This window comes from Larus michahellis, chromosome Z (assembly GCF_964199755.1).
Source record: "Larus michahellis chromosome Z, bLarMic1.1, whole genome shotgun sequence".
NCBI lineage: Eukaryota > Metazoa > Chordata > Aves > Charadriiformes > Laridae > Larus > Larus michahellis.
The window spans coordinates 13,344,031-13,364,755 of record NC_133930.1 but is presented as its reverse complement, the minus strand read 5'-3'; the positions used below and the strand labels follow the sequence as shown (position 1 = coordinate 13,364,755).

Here is a 20,725-nt window from a genome sequence, read left to right as displayed (position 1 = left end):
ACCTGCCTGAAAGCAAAAATCATCTAGTAGTTCTGACAAATTAGATAAACAATCAACAAAAGCATCTTAAGTTTCCAGCTGATAAGCATTCTAATGTAAATTACTGAGTATTACACACCTTTACAGTAAGACTTGACAATTCACTTAGTCCCAAATGCATCTGATCATCTTGGAGAACAATAAACATTGTCAAGTGTAATCTCCAGTGCACCTAAGTTTTGACCTCAAAATCGCTGAAGTCAATTTAAAAACTCATGTTAACTTCAGGGAGTAAGCTCAGGGGTCTGTACTTGGGACCCGTACTGTTCAATATCTTCATCAAGGACACAGACAGTGGGATCGAGTGCACCCTCAGCAAGTTTGTGGACAACACTAAGCTGAGTGCTGCAGTTGACACTCCTGAGGGACAGGGTGCCATCCAGAGGGACCTGGACAGGCTTGAGCAGTGGGCCCATGTGAACCTCAGGAGGTTCAGCAAGGCCAAGCGCAGGGTCCTGCACCTGGGTCAGAGCAACCCCCGAATTCAATACAGGCTGGGGGATGAAGGGATTGGGAGCAGCCCCAAGGACAAGGACTTGTGGGTGTTGGTGAACGAGAAACAGCAATGTGGACTCACAGCCCAGAACATCAACCGCATCCTGGGCTGCATCGAAAGAAGCGTGGCCAGCAGGTTGAGGGAGGTGATTCTGCCCCTCTGCTCTGCTCTGGTGAGACCCCACCTGGAGTACTGCATCCAGCTCTGGAGTCCTCAGCACAAGAAGGACATGGACCTGTTGGAACGGGTCCAGCAGAGGGCCATCAAGACAATCAGAGGGCTGGAGCACCTCTCCTATGAGGACAGGCTGAGAGAGTTGGGGTTGTTCAGCCTGGAGAAGAGAAGGCTCTGGGGAGACCTTATTGTGGCCTTTCAGTACCTAAAGGGGGCCTACAGGAGAGATGGAGAGGGACTTTTTAATCAGACCTGTTGCAATGGGACAAGGGCTATTGGCTTTAAACTAAAAGAGGATTGATTCAGACTAGCCATAAGGAAGAAATTCTTTACTGTGAGGATGGTGAGGCACTGGCACAGGTTGCCCAGAGAGGTGATCGATGCCCCATCCCTGGAAAGATTCAAGGTCAGGTTGGATGGGGCTCTGAGCAACCTGTTCTAGTGGAAGATGTCCCTGCTCACTGCAGGGGATTGGACTAGATGAGCTTTAAAGGTCCCTCCAACCCAAACTATTCTATGATACAGCATAGGTTGGATCAGCTGCCTCACTCAGGTGGCTAACCTGAAAGCTACAGTTCTGGTATGTCACTACGGATTTCTTTTAAGACCTTCTCTTGGCAGGTAAGACTGTTTAAAAAACCTTACGCTATCCTGATATCCTTTGTTTTTCAGAAACGAAGGAAATAATCAGTTGTACTGAGGGTAGCGCACAGCAGATAGATACAAAAAATATTCACCATTTGCTGTTTGACAGACTTCTGTCAAGCTTATTATAAGTAGATAACTTGTCTTCATGGAGAGCACTGAAATCCTTTTCCGGATCTATATTATAGATTCCTTTCCCCCCGTTCGGTCAGCAGGAAAGCGTCACTCCGTTTGGTGCTCTCCTTGTTTGCTGTACGGAAAGATGGGGGCTCAGGTCTCTTGGTGTCAGCACTGTCTTACAGCAGCCCTGCGCCTCGCCCATGTGATGTAAGTGCCCGTCATACGTGTGTGTCGTGCTTCAACAGTAGTTCTTCAGTTGTGGACGGTTGGGAGCTTTGCAGACGCCCCAGAGCTCAGATCTGCTCATGTTAACACGCTTCCCCGCCCCCTTCCTTTCATAACTTGTGATCGCAGAGCCATGAAAGTATGTGAGTCCCTCCCCCGGCACAGACTGATCCCACCCGGCATATGATCTGGGCTCCATGTCAGCCCGGGCAGGCAGCACCGACTTGCCGGAGCGCTGCGCAAGTTAACAAAAAGAGAGTTTCCACGGGGCTCTTCCAGCCGCTCCTGAGATGGCCAAGACGATCATGGACAGCACCAGAGAGGAGGAGGACGAGCTGCTGCAATCTGTGACGAGGACTGGGGCGGTGGTGCCCAAGAGGCGAGCGGTGGGAAGGCTGGTCATGCACAGCATGGCGATGTTTGGCCGGGAGTTCTGCTATGCCGTGGAGGCCGCCTTTGTCACGCCAGTGCTGCTCAGTGTAGGGCTGCCCAAGAACCTCTACAGCCTGGTGTGGCTCATCAGCCCCATCCTGGGCTTCGTGCTGCAGCCCGTGGTAGGTTCAGCCAGTGATCACTGCACCTGTAGCTGGGGCAGGAGGAGACCTTACATTCTGGGTCTGGGCATCATAATGCTGTTAGGCATGGCTTTGTACCTCAATGGGGACGTGATGATCTCAGGTGAGTGAGGGGCATGCGCTGTGCTGACAGACAAAACTCATCCTAGCCTTCTGAATCAGAAAGAAAAGGGGGAGGGGGTGTGTGTGTTCCTTTTTTTCCCTGCTAAAATGCGCTTAAAATTGCTTTAAAGTTGTTAAAATCGGGTATCATGTTACTCAGCTGCATTGAAGGAGCTGGGGAACACTGAAATCTTCATGTACCTTCCGTCCTGATGCTGCATGTGATGTCCCCTGTACGCAGCGTCCTGTAGTTTCCGCACGTGACTGCAGCACGCTGTATGTTGGTGTGATTGCCTGATCTGCTTATACAAGTAAAGCACTGCTTAGGCCCAGAGAAGTTTTTGCAAACTAAAATCTACCTTGTTAAATTAAATGATCAATTTTCTTTGTGTGATGTAAACTAAATATCTGTTAATCCCTAATTTAATGGATCACCATTCAAAATATATGTCTTTAATTACTGCAGCCCTGGCTTGACTCGGGACTGTGTTATGATGGTGAATAATAGAAATCCATAACTTCTTGGAAACTGTGGTGCACCTGGAATATGCAAAATCAAATAGGAGTGTCATCCCTAAGTGCTATTATATTTCAGCTTGAGATGTAACTTCTCAAACTCTTGATGGAAAGTTGTTGCTGTCAGTAGGACTTGGCAGAGGCGGGAGGTGTGTGTTTTTATGGATTGACTTATTCTCTCTTCCTGCATGCCATCGGTATTGAATATACGGGTATTCATTTGCCCAAAAAGAGATGCTACGGTCAACCCTTCATTATCTAAAACAATGGAAGGGTGGGACAAATAGAATAAACCAAAAAAAGTGCTAAAAAATGCTTGTGTGTTAGGCCACCCCTGCATGCTGTGGAGGTGCAATGGAGTAGATTAAGGCTGGTGACGCTCTTGATCGTGGAGCTTGGAGCGCCCTGAGCTTGTGCTGACCCAAGGCTGCAAGTCAGCCTGGCCCAGCTCAGCGCTGCGCAGGCTGGGTTGCCCTGCTGCTCTCCTGTGATTCTGGTACCCCGGCTCGCTCTTGCATAACTAAGCGTTGTCCAGATTTGGAGGTATTGGGAAAGACAAAGTGCGGTTTTTGCAGAACGTGGCACTGCTGCTGTCAGAATGAAGGTGTTTTTCTTTCCGTAGCTTTCATCGATGAGAGAGACAATCGGCGGACGTGGGCGATAGTCATTACCATGCTGGGAGTAGTGCTTTTTGATTTCGCAGCTGATTTTATTGATGGCCCCATCAAAGCATATTTGTTTGATGTCTGCTCTCATCAGGATAAAGAGAAGGGTCTGCATTACCACGCCCTCCTTACAGGTACTCAGATCCCTTCCTTTCCTCCCTGCCTCTCGAAGGAGGGGAAGGTAATTGCATGGATTTTATTCTTACTGTGTTTCTGATCTTGAATGAACTGATCATCTGATCCCACGCTTCAGTCACGAGTCTTTTGTTGCTGGGTTTTCACCACTCCAGACAACAGCAACTTGTGATTGCTGCTACAAGAATTCTGCTGCAGAAGGCTGCAGGCATAAACGTTTACAGCAACATAGCCGTGATTTAAGTAAGAGCAATTAATTACTTTAAAAATTGAAGTAGTATTTATTCAGCTTGTTCTGATTTTTTTTCAAGTTTTTGTTGAAGCAAAAATTAAGGGATGTAACTTGTTTCCTTGCCGTAGCACATTAAAATAACATTTCAGACTCAGCATGTGACACAGAGCAAGAGCTCCACAGAACAGTATATTGATTGCCATCCTTCAGCAGTGTGCTGCCTTCCTGTGTAGGAGTTCTTTGTAAAATTTAGAGCTTCACAACTTCCACAAAGTTAAGTCCAAGTGGTTCAGCCCAGGCTCTTGCAAATGAAGGAAGACATTCATCTGCCTTTAGACATGTCTGAAATGTTGCTGAGTTACAGAAGGAAACCTCCGTACTACGTGAGCCCTGCGTTGAGAAAATGCAGGGGGGAGACACACAGGGCTGCATCCCTGCCATGTGAATCGGGAGGAGCTTCGATCCCTGTCTGGGAGCAGCTGCTGTGAAAGGACCAGGCAAAAAGCAGACTAGATGAGAATTTGTGCAATCTGTGTTGGGGCAGATTTTTGTGGCAACTGAGCTGTACCGAGAGCAGGGACGTGCAGATCCAGTGGCAATGATTCTAGGTGAGCAGGGAGTGACAGCAGGGTGATTTTGGATACAAGAAATAGCTGTGTCCAGGAAAAGCAGATTATAAGGGAACCTTAAAGCCACATGGGAATGAAATCAGTATTATCCGTAGAAACCGACAGGTAAAAATTTTTACAATCGCTTGGACAGAGCAGGGAGTGAGTCTCTATCAGGAAGAAATTCTTTACTGTGAGGGTGGTGAGGCACTGGAACAGGCTGCCCAGGGAAGCTGTGGATGCCCCATCCCCGGAGGTGTTCAAGGCCAGGCTGGATGGGGCTTTGAGCAGCCTGGTCTGGTGGGAGGTGTCCCTGCCCATGGCAGAGGGTTGGAACTAGATGGGCTTTAAGGTCCCTTCCAACCCAAACCAGTCTATGATTCTATATTCTTGCCTTCAACAGAACTCTGGTTGCAATTTTTCCTTGGATGATACTAAAAAGGCTTGATTTCCAAATTTGAAGCTACAGATTTAGCTGATTCATTTGTGTGCTGAGCTGTGAAAAGGGATGTGGGACAAACCACATCAAATGAGACTGGAACAGATTGCAATATTTGGTCCAGCACCATGTGCCCTCTATAGCAAGATCACCAGTATCTTAACCCTTCCTGATGGGCAATTACCTAGCCTGTTCTTGAAATTCTCCCTTGATAGGGGTTCTGCAGCCCTCCCAAGACAGTGGCCTTGTTGTTAGACAGCTTTACCTAAAATCTAATCTTAGTATCTGTTCCCTACAATTTACATTTATCATTCCTTGTCCTATCCCTATTAGACAAAGACAGCAATCCTCCCATTTCTTTTCTAGCTTCTGTTTTAGGTATTACTTTGTTTCCCCTATTTAGTTCCTTTTTTTTGTACTAAATATCTCCAAGATTTTTGTTTGTCTTCAGTTAAGGTTTGAACATGAAACTTGATAGCTTTGCAGTTGTGAAACTTGGCATCACTGGGACAAGTGGAAGGAAGAGTGCAGGTACCCAACACGCAACACTCAGACTGCATTCCAGTACCATGAATGCTTTTTGTCAGAAAAGTATGCAAAGATGACTTCAAATATCATTCACTCTGTGCAAACATTTAGTGTAGGTTTTCTTCAAAAAGCTATTAGCAGTTTAATTGTTTTTCATGAGAACAAGCAAGAATACAGTCCCTTTAAAACGCAGTAGGACACAATGAAGGACCCATGAGGGAAAAAAGTACAGAAAGCCCAGGACGAAATCAAAATCCCATGTTTTGTAGGTGAAGCAGGTGTAGGTCCTGTTACCTCTGTTACTTTTTGTTAGACAGAATGGTTCTGCCATACACAGTCTTCAGTTCTCCTAAGCAGCAGCGAAGGAATACTCCCAAGTCCTTCAAACGCTTCTGTCCTGCTCAACTCCCGCGTCCTGCAGAGCCTCCTGGTTCACAGGGTGTCGGGTCTCCACGAAGCTGCTTCTCCTGCCAGAGCTCCGTGCTGCACGCAGCAGCGAGCACTTCCTTGTGCTTCTGAAACTGCGCGCACTAATGACAAAAAGAAGAAATTGTAAAAAAAATCAGAGTGAAACCTGGTTTTATTAACTTCAAGACACAAGGTAGCATGCTCATTTTACCTTTTATTCTAACTTTTCTGAGAAAATCAGAAATTACACACTTGTATTTGATCCTTTTTATTTTCTTTTCCGAGTGGTGAGGTACTTGGATTTTGATAACTACAAAAAAATGCTTTTTATTTCCCTTTTTTAAAAAATTTCACACGGAGACAGTATTTCTGTTTAGATTCAACTATATAAAATACATTTTACAAAGTCTAAACTATAGATAGTCTCAATATAATTTAAAAAATGTTTGTTTGTTCTGTGAAGTTTTAAAACCCCATAAATTTTATTTTGTAAAATTTTATTGTGTATTACAAAGAAAATAAAGCTTCAAAGAGTCAAGAAAAGAGGTGGAGGCCCATGTTGCTACGTGTTCAGGCATTTTTTGGAGACCTCTGTCCATCAGCGCTGAAGAGATTTTTCAAGAGATGTTTTGGTAACTGCTTACCTACGTGATTAGCTCAGTATTCCCACTTCTTGTGATTGATATCTGAAGAGTGATTATTCAGTCATTTCTAGAGGGGATGTTGAGAGTATTGTGTACTGTTTATTTTATTGATGCCAGTAGATCTTTTTTCTCCTTTTTTCCCACCCCTGTAGGTTTGGGAGGAGCCCTGGGTTACCTGACAGGTGCTATGGATTGGGGTCAAACTGTACTGGGATATTCCTTGGCATCGGAATTCCAGGTGATTTTCTTCTTCGCAGCCTTGGTTTTCCTAATCTGCCTTACCGTACATCTGCGCAGTATTCCTGAAGTCCCACTCAGATCCAAAAATGAAGAGGAAAATTTCTTGTTGGAAGAGACTCGATCCTATAAATATAGCTCCATAGAGGAGGAAAACAAGAATGGTTACCTAAAATCAACATTTACTGAAATAAAGGCTGCGGCAAAACCAGGGAAGTGCGCTGCTGTGTCACGTACAGAGGTAAGTGCAGAAATGGTTTTGTAAGCCCTATCTTTGCATCCTTGGAGACCTTTTAATTAGCTAATGTTGGCTATTTGGAGTGGAGCCCTTTCACACACACAGAAAAATAATCCTCTGCCAGGATACAGGGTCAGGAGAAAGTCTGCTGTCTTTTCTCTTTATTTATTTATAAAGTATTTCCAGCAAGAGGGATGATAGTGGCTAGCACTGATGTTTTGAGCGATTCACAGGGTTGAGGGAGAACTGGATTCAGGTTTCTGCTCTGTGTCAATCTCTTGATATCCTCCTCTTGTGAGTTTTGTCAGGAGGATCTACTTTGTCCTTCAGTCCCGAGACAATTAACACCAAATTGTGGACAAGGACTACAGCCCATTAATCTTTGATATAGATCTGTAACTCCCACTGAGGTCCTCACACTTTCATACCTAATACATAGGAAGTGCTTCTTCCCTGGTCTAGTAAACATTTGGTTTTGCTGCTGCTCAACATTTTGTTGAGGATTTATTGACAGACCTGATGTGTTTAAAATTGCTACTTCTACAGCAATGCTACCTCGCGTCCGGAGTTGTAGTTTTATTTTGAAGTGATGTTGTAGCGGTGTCTTTGGCAGAACTTTCAGGTGGGAAAGAATAGTGACTACTTTCAAATCATCACTGTTATTTTGTTTCTGCTGCATTTTTTATGAGAGATTGCTTCAATCTTCAAACTGGGAAAAAGTGAATCTACCTGAAAAATATCTGGAGAGCACGTTTCTAGAATGGTCTTGGGAACAGATAATAGTTTTTACGGGTTTGTTGATGTCTTTTAGTTCTAGAAATCCTCACTGCACTTTCATGGTACCCGAGGTAAACAAAGGCCAATGTTTATGTTTGTCTCCTAGTATAACAGTAAGTGATGAAACAATTACTTCTTGTTTTAATTTCACTTCTGATCTCTTGGTGTTATGTATATCTATCCCTGGTTCGGATCTTGATCCATCAGGTAAAAAATACTGAGAATATGGACACTGTTATAAGTTAGAAACCTAAATTCATGTTTAAGCTACAAATAAAGAGGATTTATTATCCTTTACTATTTATCATTTGTATTACAATAGCACTTGGTATTCCTAACCTGAAGAAAAATATTATTACACCAGATACAACACAAAGGTAGAATAAAACATGAGCACTGCCTGCTGTGAATGCCAGAACAACACAGAGAGGGGCAGAGAGCAAAGCAGCAGTTTGTGGGGTGAATGTGGCTAGCACGATGCCGTGCTGCCCCTGCGATGCCCCGCCGTAGCCCACCTTGAGCAGCCGCCATCCTCCGCCAGCATCCTTCACCCTCAGCATCCTCCACGTTGCCAGATGCTGAGTGTCATTGACCGCTTGGCCTGTGCGGGCTCTGGGGAAAGGAAGGTGAATGAAGAAGAGAGAGCGGATGCAGTGAAACGGGGCGAGCAGACTATGGTTTGGGGTGGCCTCTACCTTGGCGAGAACTAATGCCACTGAGTCAGTAACGTCTGGCAGCCGAGGTGAGGCTCTGGCGTCCGCTGTGGGCAAGCTTGTGCCGTTGCCCTTTCTCTGTATTTTTATCTGGACAGCCCGTGGGAGGCTCACAGCGCTTTGATCTGTCTCATGTTCCTTTGATGTCCCTGGTCATGTATAAATTCTAGACGCTCACGGCTTTAATGGTCTGTCTCTTGTGGCACATCTTTTCTAAGTTCATTCATTACTGTAATTGCTTCCTTGAAGGAATGGTTTGACTTCCTGTTTTTCTGTGTCTCTTTTTTTGCTGCAGGCATCATGACCCTATATATCCTAAATTAAGAGCAGTGCTCTTACATGCTAATAGCTATCATGATTATTAATGATATTTGACCTGTTACAGTATGAACAGACATCCAAAGTGATTCATCTTTTGTTCTCTAGTTTGGTGCCAAATTACTGAAGTCATATTGATTACTCTGCATCCTTATGAATCATCTGAGGCCTTGAGTTGTAGTGATTTTATAGAGAAAATTATTGGGTATTGTGAGCTTTTGAAGGACAAGGAAACTAAATGGGGTCAAACTTCAGCACGTCATTTAAATCAGTGCAAGGTTTTTGTGTTGGTGGGTATTGAATGTCCGCATTAAACATTTCAGTTTCCATTTCCACTGTCTAAAATATCTAAATAGAAAGCAAGCATTTCTATCTAGCTATTGAATTATTTTTTGTAATTATAGCAGTGTCCTTTGTAGTTCCCTGACCTTATGTTAACACTTTGATTGGAAAGGCTGTTTTAAAGAACCCTGTGGAAGAGTTGAACAAATCAAGTAAGCCAAATCAAAAGATAGTAATTATCCTTGAAATAACACTAATGAGACATTGTGGAATTTTTTGGGGTTTTTTTTGTAACTGTAGAAGAATAGAAAGCTTACCCTGTTTAAAAGAGACAGTGATGCCAAGAGAAATTCCAAGGGATTTGGACAATATGCAGTTCAAGGTGAAAGTCAGTAACTTGAATTTTGGCATTCCTATGAGGATTAAAAACCTCCCACTGGAGCAAAGTATTTTCGAACTTTATATGTGGTGATTTTTCGTAAAGTAGCTTGCAGCATAACCAAGTTCAAAGGGAAGCAGAGTTGTGAAAAGTAAGTAGAACATTGAAGGAAGGAAAAGATGTCATTATCTTGCAGCAAATTGAAGACAAAATTCAACTTTCCAGTAATGTACATAACTTCTACAGTTTTCCCACATTTCATGACCATACAGCTTCCCTTACATTCTCTCCCAACACTGTTGCCTCCAAACATCAATAATGAAAACTAGGAGTGTTCTGTCACACATGGATAAAATAATACCTTTTTTCCTTAAAATCAAAGAACCACGCAGGAGCTTTAAAGCACTAAGAATTGTGTGTTACAAATGTCTGCCATCAAGCACTGAATTCAAGTGATACAAGTGATCTGGTGAATGTGACTGGAAAAGAAACTGGGAGGGAGTTTTGGGGCACAGAGCTCACACAAGGAGGAAGGAGATAAGGTCGGGCATTGAAGGGGGTGAGAAATTTTGGTTTTCCCCATCAGTGAGATGTGCTAACCAGCACCAAAAACATTTTGATTTTTAAGTGAGTTATTTCTCCCATGGGATAAGGTGTTCAGGTGCCGGCGCTCACGTTCTCTGGGTGCTAGGATTTGAAGAGGTGCTGCATCACAGTCTTTCCCTGCTTCATGGAGGGGAGGACAGTACATGGTGGAAATCTCATGGTAATGATATGCCAGAATAGGTGAAGTTTTCTAGGTAATTTAGCAGATAGAAGGGAATGGGAATGAGGTCTCAAAACTGCCATATTCCACAAATGATACATTTTAATTCTCAGGAAGAGTTTTGCGTTTCATTTTTTCTGTGGCAGCTTTAAATTTTCAATAGAAAACTAATTGTCTCTATAAATAAATTATTTTTGTTTCTGGTTTGGTTTGTTGTTTTTTTTTTTTTCCTTGAAGATCCACTGAATTGGTTTTGGTAGAAAATTTTCACTTGGTTCTACGAGTAAATAATAGCCCTACTGATTATAACAGCAAGAAATGTTAGGTCCTTGCTGATGTACCCCAGCTCTCCCAGAGTCTCTGTGAATCTTTCAGATGACTTTATTAGGCAATGCCTCTACAAATGAAATACATAGTAAAGAACATTCAGTAGCCAAGCAACCCTTCCTAGTAAAAACAAATTAAAAACTTTGGAAGTTTAGCAATGGAAAGAGGCTGAGGCCTTCTTTATTTGCTGTCAGCTATTTTATTAGCCTTCAGGGCAATAATACGGTGTTTTTATTAAATACTTGCTTTTAGGATCAAAGGCGGATGACCCTTAAATCACTCTTGAAGATACTTTTAAGCATGCCATCCCACTATCGCTATCTGTGTGTGAGCCACCTCTTTGGATGGATGGCTTTCCTGTCCAACATGCTCTTCTTCACGGATTTCATGGGACAGGTAAAAGCGTGAAATCCTCTCGGTTCTCCTTCCTCTTAGCATCCCCTCCTCCACCCAAAAGAAATGAGACAGTGTTATCATCCTGAAGAAATGACAGTGGTGGCAGAGCCAGTTGTATCTGGATGGCTGAAGAAGAGTTTTGTAAAACTGCTAATTGATCTCTCGTTCTGAGCCAGCCCGTTGGATCTTGGGGGAAGACGTTTTAGTAGTTGTAAGGCTATTTGTGTCTACTTAACAATTTCAAATGAAGCTCTCGGAGCTGTTCCAAACACATCCATTCTCTGCTTTGGCTTCGGAGCTGCTCGGAGATGGGCAGGTTTCCTAACTGAAGTAGCGCTGATGGGTGCAGCTGGCCCTATCCTGGCACAAGGCTGTTCACCTGCACCGCAGCTCTTTGCACACTGTGAGATACTTGGCAGCTCCAGGCTCTCGGCACCTCGCATTTGTCTGTCCCTGCCATACCTCTTTAAACCTTTCCCTGAGTCCCTTCTGACAGCAATCCTTTGCTTTCATGATACCCAGCGCTCCCTTTCCCACCCCATTCCCAGGCAGTAAGACTGTGTGCCCCTGGCAGTGATTCTTGCATATATGATCCTATCTGCCTCCTTTCTTCCAAGGTACAAATATGCTCCTGGCACAAATCCTCTCATTGCCACTTCCTTTTTTCTGTGGTTTCCACCCAGTATTCCCATTTCCTTGCCTTTTTTTGTCTCTGTAGGCAAGAGGGAGTTTTTGTTCCCTGCTGAAAGAAAAAGTTTTGCTTGACTAGATACGGAACTGAATAAGACAACTACTGGGTAGAAATATGTGTTTGGGTAAGCCTCAAAAAGAAAAGAAAAATATTAACTGTAGATAAATTAGGGAAAGAAAGGCTAAGGCAAGAAGATTGCGCTCACGGCCCAGAAAGCAAATCGCATCCTGGGCTGCATCAAAAGCAGCGTGGCCAGCAGGGCGAGGGAGGTGATTCTGCCCCTCTGCTCTGCTCTGGTGAGACCCCACCTGGAGTACTGCATCCAGCTCTGGAGTCGTCAACACAAGAAGGACATGGACCTGTTGGAGCGGGTCCAGCAGAGGGCCACAAAAACGATCAGGGGGCTGGAGCACCTCTGCTATGAGGACAGGCTGAGAGAGTTGGGGTTGTTCAGCCTGGAGAAGAGAAGGCTTTAGGGAGAGTTATTGTGGCCTTTCAGTGCTTAAATGGGGACCTACAGGAAAGCTGGAGAGGGACTTTTTACAAGGACATGTACTGATAGGATGATGAGCAATGGCTTTAAACTGAAAAAGGGGAGATTTAGATTAGATATCAGGAAGAAATTCTTTACTGTGAGGGTGGTGAGGCACTGGAACAGGTTGCCCAGAGAAGCTGTGGATGCCCCATCCCTGGAGGTGTTCAAGGCCAGGCTGGATGGGGCTTTGAGCAGCCTGGTCTAGTGGGAGGTGTCCCTGCCCAGGGCAGGGGGGTTGGAACCAGATGATTTTTAACGTCCCTTCCAACCCAAACCATTCTGTGATTCTATGAAGAAGGCAGAAGTGTAAAGAGGAGGAGAGTGGAAAATAAGACACCCAAAGGAAAAAGAGCAGATGAGTCAGTGTAGAATGGACAGTCCAGGAAAAGGCAGAGGTTAATAAATGAGGGTGAGCCCGGGTGTGAGCATCTCAAAGAATTGAGTGTGAAACCTGGAGAACTGTGAAGGGACAGTTAGGGCACTGCTTAACAGGTTTCTTGGGTGATAATTATCTCCCCTACCAGGGATGAGGCCCTGTGTTGGGTACCTTGTTCCCATGAGAAGGAGGTATTATATACACGCAGTCCATCCTTGCCTTCTGTGATCTTTGTGGTCTCTTTCAGGTTGTATACCAGGGTAGTCCTTATGCACCTCATAACTCCACCCTTTACCTTACCTACAAAACAGGAGTAGAGATGGGTTGCTGGGGGCTGTGCATCAATGCAATTTCTTCATCAGTCTATTCTTGTAAGTACCCAGGAATGTACTCCAACACCGTGTTTCAAAACAGCCTTAAACTGTTTGCTATTTGCTATTGTTTGAAAAAATAAAGCAAAGACAAATTAACAGGTTTTGGTTTTTTTTTTTCCAATTGAAACTTTAAGAAATGTTATATTCTCAGCATTGTTAAAAACTCGTATCTTAGCATGAACAGTTCCTGACCACATGATGAGGGGTCACTTTGGGAGTAAGGCGTTATTCTGCACGTGAACTAACCCTGAACGCTGAAAATCATCCTGAAGTTAAATGCCAGACTAAAATGTCTGCCATGGGCATCATTCTGAGATGCTCTTTCACCTAGCAGTGCTGTAGCTGTAGGTTCTCAAAGGTCTGTCTGATGGTCTCTCACCATCTGCATTCCTCATAAAATAAACTTTTTCACAGTGTACTAAATGTTCTTGCCAGAAGCACAAACCTGTCTCTCCAAAATTGTGTGTAAATACGCTAGCACAGTTCCCCAGATAGCTTTTGCTATAGCTCTTACCAAGGATTAAAAAAATTCCTTGTGATCCAAAAACTCAAACGAGTAGCATTTTGGGGGCTGAACTGAGCATCTAAAAGAGGCTTGAGGGAAATCTTTTCCCCTTTCGAGCTTAACTACAGGCATCTCTGTAGCGCTTTTCTCAGCTCAGACAGAGATCGGTGCCAAATGTTCATATTGTAATCAAACAGCGGAAATGTCTGAGATTGTCAATGAGGGCAGTTCTTCCAGAATGGATGTTAACTACTTCTTCTCTGGAGTTGCCTATGCCAGAATGAGAAAATCCCCAGAGAGAGAAAGTATTCTTTGGCAGGTTTATACCTACAATAATTTGAGGAAACTTCCAAAATCAGTAAGATTGTCTCCCTTGTTGCATTTTACAAAATAAAACCCCTTAAAGGACCTCCCTGATGAAATGTGACCTGTTTTGTTTTAATCTTACTAGCATTTTCACTTTCTTTTCACAGACCTGCAGAAAATCCTTCTGCCATGCATAGGATTAAAGGGACTTTATTTCATTGGATACCTACTTTTTGGATTGGGTACTGGATTAATTGGCTTGTTTCCCAATGTCTATTCCACCCTGGCTCTGTGTTCCCTCTTTGGCGTCATGTCCAGCACCCTGTACACAGTGCCATTCCACCTCATTGCGGAGTATCACAGGGAAGAAGAGGTGAGTTCAATGTCTAAGGAAGGGTAGGTTTATATCTGTTTAGTCTGTTTTGGGAGGAAACTGGATGGAACTAGTGAGCAGCTTTTAATTTTAATTTCAAACTATTAATGATGGCACATGTTATGAATGGAAAGTTTCTGACAAAGAAAGTGAAGGTGCCAGCTCCAAACTCTCCAAACAGTCCTGCAGTGAGACAAATAACTATTTATCATCACAGCTGAAACAAAGCCAATCGCAGTACATGCTCAGGCAGTAGCCAGATGACAGGGCTCCACTTTGTGTTGCCTTCAGGTGCTACCTTCTTTATACCTTCCTTCCATCTGTACTGGCAGAGGGCTTCACTTCTGAGTTCCTAAGGTTAATAACCACACCGTAAAGGCTGGCAGAATTTTTAGTTAACTGCAAAGTGTTACAAAAACTGTTAACTAATAAAGATATTAAATTCAAGTACAAACAGTTTCATATAGTTCAGTATTAAATAATATAGCATGTTCTCATTAACTTTCTAAATGTCTGGGGTTGGGTTTTGGTCCTCCACAGCATGAAATCCTGTTTCCAAGGAAAATATGGAAAAGGTCACATTCCTTATATCATGTTACTGGGCACAGCAGGATCTTCATGTTTTGTAAAGTGTTGAGCTCTTTACTGGAAAAATTCTCTCAAGTCTCTCAAGTTAATGAGATAGCTGGAAACAAGAAGGATTAAGGAGAGATGGGAGGATTTAGGGAAAGTTCTCATTATATCTAGGAACATTTGAAGAAATTAATAAAGGAAATGTTGAACCATTGAAAAACAATGTAGAAACATAGTTGAGAGCAGCACAGGGCTAGAAAAAGTCCTTGAGAACATGTCCTACTCTTCTGTACAACTTTTAAGCATCACCAGCTGAATGACGAATACAAGAAAACTATTATTCCATTGAATCCTAGGATGATGTCTCAATGTAGTTAAATGTTTCATAGATCTGATTCCTAATTTTTAAGTTAGTTTCTCTGTTCCTTCCATCAGAGAAGTATCACGATGAAGAGTTTTAGAAAGATTTAACAAAGGACAGGGAATGAACCCAGTTTATGGTGAGATCACAATCCTAATGTCAGACCAGCCAACTCAGAGAGAGGGGCAAAACTGTAGTCAGAGCTGTTCCAAGACAGAAGTGAAATAAAATATGCTGAAGTGTGCATCCACTTGGTATTTAATAGGTCAATATATTCTAATGTAACTTGTGAGGCAAATGATTGTTTCTTGTTTGGTGTATGGTACTTGCTATGCCAGATGTTAAATGATATATAATTGTCTGTTAGATCTGATATTAACAGAATTAGGTTTAGCTCAAATCTTCTATAATATACAAGATAGAAAGAATAAACAGGAAATCTGCTCCAGTACAGGTTGGGGGCTGACCTGCTGGAGAGTAGCTCTGCAGAGAGGGACCTGCAAGTCCTGGTGGACAACAAGTTGGCCACGATCCAGAAATGTGCCTTTGTGGCCAAGAAGGCCCATGGTCTCCTGGGGTGCATCAAGAAGAGTGTGGCCAGCAGGTCGAGGGAGGTCATCCTCCCCCTCTACTCTGCCCTGGTGAGGCTGCACCTGGAGTACTGTGTCCAGTTCTGGGCCTCCCTGTTCCAGACAGACAGGGAACTAACAGAGAGAGTCCAGTGGAGGGCTATGAAGGTGATCAAGGGACTGGAACACCTCTCTTATGAAGAAAGGCTGAGAGGCCTGCGTCTGTTTAGCCTGGAGAAGACTGAGAGGGGATCTCATCGATGCTTATCAATATCTAAAGGGTGAGTGTCAAGACGAAGGGGCCAGACTCTTATCAGCGGTGCCCAGTGACAGGACAAGGGGCAACAGGCACAAACTGGAACACAGGAAATTCCATCTTTACATGAGGAAAAACTTCTTTACATTGAGGGTGGCAGAGGCCTGGCACAGGCTGCCCAGAGAGGTGGTGGGGTCTCCGTCTCTGGAGACATTCAAAACCCGCCTGGATGTGTTCCTGTCCAACCTACTGCAGGTGAACCTGCTTTAGCAGGGGGGTTGGACTAGGTGATCTCCAGAGGTCCCTTCCAACCCCTACCATTCTGTGAAACATCAAGTGCAAGATTACAGTCACTTACACATTCACATAATTGTTGTCAGAACTACTGGCACATAGGAACACTGGGCACAGCCCAGCAAAATAGACATAATTCCAAAAAAAATCTGTCTAAAATTTTAAATGCTTCAAGTGAAAGAACCGTATCATTCCAGAAAAAAAGAGCAGATATTTTCCCTCACTGTGCATTCTACCAAAATCACGTGCTGGGTTTTGAAATGCTGCCATTTCAACGTCTATTTCGTGCTGCTGTTCCCTAGGGTCCAAATTCAATTTTGTCTACTGGATTAGGAAGAGGCTGTTTGTCTGCAGTACTTTAGAGCTTTGTGTGGCAACAGCTCAAAGGCAATGTAATAGGTCTTGCAAAAAACAAAAAGCATCTTGACGGCTGAGCGTGTTTGGATACCAGAAGACAGCAGCGCAGCTAGCCTACAGCCTGGAAACCTCTTGTCTGTTACAATACAACCTTGTCCATTCAACAGCCTATGCAAGAAGAATAATAAATATGTAAACTACCACATAATTCCCCAACAGAACAGAATAATTCCTTCCTGGAGGGAATCACAGAACAGCTGAAGTTAGAAGGAACCTCCAGAGATCATATAGTCCAACCCAGCTGCTCAAGCAGGGCCACCTGGGGCAGGCTGCCTAGGGTCATGTCCGGTCTGGTTTGAATATTTCCAAGGGTGGAGACTCCACAATCCCTCTAGCCAACCTGTTCCAGTGATCAACCACCCTCACAGGGTGCTTATATACAAAATGCTTGTATATGATAAAGAAAGCCTTTTGTTCTGCTATGTACGTCATAGCAGATATACAGATAATCAGTAGTTAATAATGGCCTTCAGTAGTGTAGAAGAATCCTAGTCTGGACATTTGTTTTCAGATATTTTTTTTTTCTACAGCAATAAAAAAGCATTAAATTTAGATTTTTAGTACTGAACTCCTTTATGTGCTTTGAGCCATAACTTCTGAGCACAGTGCTCCATTATAACAAATTCTGCTGTGTATGTGTGTGGGACATAGTATGATTCATCTTAATATCCCTTTGAGGCTTTCCTGCAACCATGAGAGTTGAAGCTAAATTATCCATGACGGAGTATCCTGTACTGTGAAATATCAGTTTGCCAGAGCTCAAATAGATCTGAACTTGAAGGAAATGGCTAATTTTTCTGATAAAGTTTCAATTCTTTCTTTGAGAGAAGAGACAGAGGGGAAAAAATGCAGATGGGAGAAAGAGGACAATCGTGGGGGGAGCTTGGAAAACTCATTATCACTTGCAAAAATCTCTGAATTCCACAACATCTGTGGGGCAGGCAGAGAAACCAGAAAGGAAGCGGGGAGCGACTGGCCTGTCCTGCTGCGCCTGGGGGCCGTGACAGTGCAGCATCCGAGAGCTGCAAGTTGCCGGCACCGTCTCATTTCACTGGCTTCTGTTCTGTGCTTATTTGCAGTGCCTGAAGCTGCAGGACCGGGAAAAATCTGTAGACCACGGGCGAGGGAAGGGTATTGACTGCGCTGCTCTCACCTGCATGGTCCAGCTGGCCCAGATCATCCTTGGTGTGGGGCTGGGGCTCTTGGTCAGCGTTGCCGGCAGCACAGTCACTGTGATTTCGGCATCTATGGTGGCACTCTTCGGCTGCTGCTTTGTTGCTTTTTGTGTCCGATATGTGGAGTAGGACTGTCTGAAGCAATTGGGAGAAATCTTCCCCAGGGAGTGTTTTCTTTCTGGATTAGTAGCACTGGTGCAGTTGCCATGATGATACTGCTGGCACTTCCTCCTCTCTTACCTCCTCGGAGAGGCGGCAACTCCAGAGCATTACGAAATGGAGACTTGATAAAACTGGTTGCCTAATGCCTCAGATTGAAAGCTTCTGTATTTTGTCTGCTTTATTACTTCATTCCCACTGACCTCAGTGTATTAACACGCTATTACACAGGGTGGTGTGTATGGCCATGGTATCTCGACGCCCTCCATGAGAAGTCATTACGAAACTCCTCATTACCAATTTGTGGCAGTTAATAGATGAAGTATGCAGTAAATTGAAGAAGTAATAAAAATAGACAGAGTTAGGAAGAAAGCAATTATTTATCTTGTTTTTCAAGTATCTTAAGCTTGGGGATATTCCCTCTGGTAGTCAAAAGCTGCCAGAGGATCAAACAGGTGTCAGAGGCCACGTAGGGTGCAATAGTGTCATGTTTAGTAGTACTGTTAAATGGGATCAGTTAATTTCCAGCTGCAATCAAAAGCAGATTTGGGTATGAAAGATGACTGGAGTATAAAGAAGATTGAAGCCTATTGTTTAAAATCATAACTGTAAAGTAATTATTTTATATTGGATCCTGCTGCTTGTGTATAAATGAAATGAAAGTACTGACTGAGCTTGTCATGGGAGTCCGCCTAAGGCTGCTCTGCAAGTCCATGACAGCTGCCATTTCTTCCTTCTTAAAGCTGGCCTGACTCTGATACTGTAACTGAAAAGATAAACTTGACCAAAATAAGAATTTTATGAATGGTTGTAAGCCACTGAAGTATTGACATTGGAAACGACAGTATTTACCTTGAAGTAGTATCTCTGTTTTCTCTATTTTCCTTCATGCATCTAGCTTTGAGTGAAATGGGGTTTGCTCTTTGCAGAACTTTGTGAAATAACTCAGTTCTGCAGAGCACTATCAGGAATTACTGTACAGTAAGTACTTAAGTCCAGTTATTTGTATTTAATTGCGTATGAAGATTCATTCTTATGTTTATAATATTGCCAGAGTTTTGAAAATCCTGTGTTTGTGAAAGTGGTACGCTGTATTTATGCTGTGCTTCCTCTGTTCTGAAAACTGTCATATCCCTTTGCTATGTTGTACGCTAAGCCACATGAAGCCATCTGCTAACGCAATATTGTTAATTGATGGTGACAGAGAGAGACTGTTGCCAGGTATGGTGTGTATTTTTTTTTAAAATGTTGCACATGTATAATCAATACTGTTCAGTCAAATGCACCATTGAGCTGATCAGCTCTTAGAAGGTCCGCATGATATGAACTGACAACACCAGAAATAAATGGTTAGATTTGAGCATAAAGTGCCTCCGCAGAGATGCACCAACTTCATCCTTTCTGTTTTCAAGAGCAGAGTGAGTCATTTGTTCTCAGAAAAAATGATTTTCCCTTAGGTAAATTCTTATTAACTATAACAAGCCTATTGAAGGCTCAGCTGCCTTTTCTTGTTGATGGTTGTGTCTCTACTGTAGGCCCAAAACGGGGCTCGGTGCATGGCAAACCTTACCTTTCTTCACAGGTCCCTCATCGTGCCTTATGAAAAAGCCACGTTTTATGTTTTCTTTCATTTTGTGGCACTTCATGAATCCTTCTCATGTCACACCCATGCAAGAGAAAATCTTGGAAGACTGAGCCCCTGGACTGTGCTTGAAACGCTTTGTAGGTGCTGAGATGGCTGGAGCACAAGGGTCTCAACCAGGACAAAACAGCAGAAGGCCAGAAAATGAAGGATGGTTGTCCTTTTAATTGACTTTATGCCATCGTTAACTTACTAACCTCCATTAACTCAATATCTCCTGGGAGGGGACTTTTTAAGGGATGAGCGAGGCTTCCGTGGAGCCATAAAAATAGAGAAAGGAGGAGGTGATCTGGTTTTACAGGACTGCAGGACTCGAAGCACCGTTTAAACCCGTGCTCTGGGAGGTGAGGCCATAAAGCTCCACTTCCAGCGTGAGTCTGGGATAGGAACTTTACAATGTTTACCTACGTCTTTGTCAATATTTTCTTTGTGGTTTAACGCCATCAGAACATTAAAATTTGAATGGTCAGTGCTATCTCTGCTCTGTTACACAAAGAGAAAGCTGGCATCCATCCAGGCCCACAGAGTGACTGTAGATCTGTAGCAACATAAGAATTGTGAATCTGCAGAAAGAAGAGGCATGTGGCCATCACTTACATCAATGCTTTTATTTACGAATTTATTCAGAGGAAACTGTTTCAGATACTCACATTATCATCTTTCTCACAATCTTTCCTTTTGAAATTCACTGCATGCTACAGAACACAGGACAGAATAGAGCCAGTTTTTCTTTGGAAATCTTTCCATAAAAGCATCCTATAATTGGTTCTAAGATCTTTCTGAATGGGTCTTGGTCAAAAATAGCAAGCGGGCAAAGAAGTATGTACAATTTGAAAAACGGAGTTTAAACCTGAAAAATCATGGTGGTGCTCATTCTGAAGTTGAAAGTGTCTTTCAGGTGTTACTGAAAACAATAAAATGTAACTAATTCATGAGAAAGGATAAAATAAGTATTTCTTACTAAAAATGTCAAAGACATCGACAAACTCTACTGTCGTGCTATTAATTTAAGAAGTTCCACCTTTTCTGTCCTTTTACGTTAGTTCAGGACTTGAGTTATCAACATGATCGGTTATTGTACTTAATATCAGCATTTATTGCAATGATGTGAGTTTCAAAGTTAGAAGTACCCTGG

The 20,725-nt window shown here is 43.2% G+C and overlaps 1 protein-coding gene across 1 annotated transcript; it reads left to right on the top strand.

Annotated features, from left to right (window-relative positions):
• The first annotated feature begins 1,956 nt into the window (after window positions 1-1,956).
• On the top strand, window positions 1,957-20,525 carry SLC45A2 (solute carrier family 45 member 2). The gene is made up of 7 exons (XM_074569499.1): window positions 1,957-2,377; window positions 3,515-3,691; window positions 6,704-7,029; window positions 10,841-10,984; window positions 12,834-12,957; window positions 13,939-14,144; window positions 17,694-20,525. The coding sequence occupies exons 1-7, from the start codon at window positions 1,990-1,992 to the stop codon at window positions 17,916-17,918; spliced, it is 1,590 nt and encodes a 529-aa protein (XP_074425600.1). The 5' UTR covers window positions 1,957-1,989; the 3' UTR covers window positions 17,919-20,525.
• The last annotated feature ends 200 nt before the right edge of the window (window positions 20,526-20,725 follow it).

Bases quoted from the DNA above. Each gene is read 5' to 3' on its own strand.
- SLC45A2 (XM_074569499.1), top strand. From the start codon at position 1,990: ATGGCCAAGACGATCATGGACAGCACCAGAGAGGAGGAGGACGAGCTG. The intron at 3,692-6,703 runs GTACTCAGATCC...CCACCCCTGTAG, and splicing joins TTACCACGCCCTCCTTACAG to GTTTGGGAGGAGCCCTGGGT. The intron at 12,958-13,938 runs GTAAGTACCCAG...TTCTTTTCACAG, and splicing joins TTCTTCATCAGTCTATTCTT to ACCTGCAGAAAATCCTTCTG.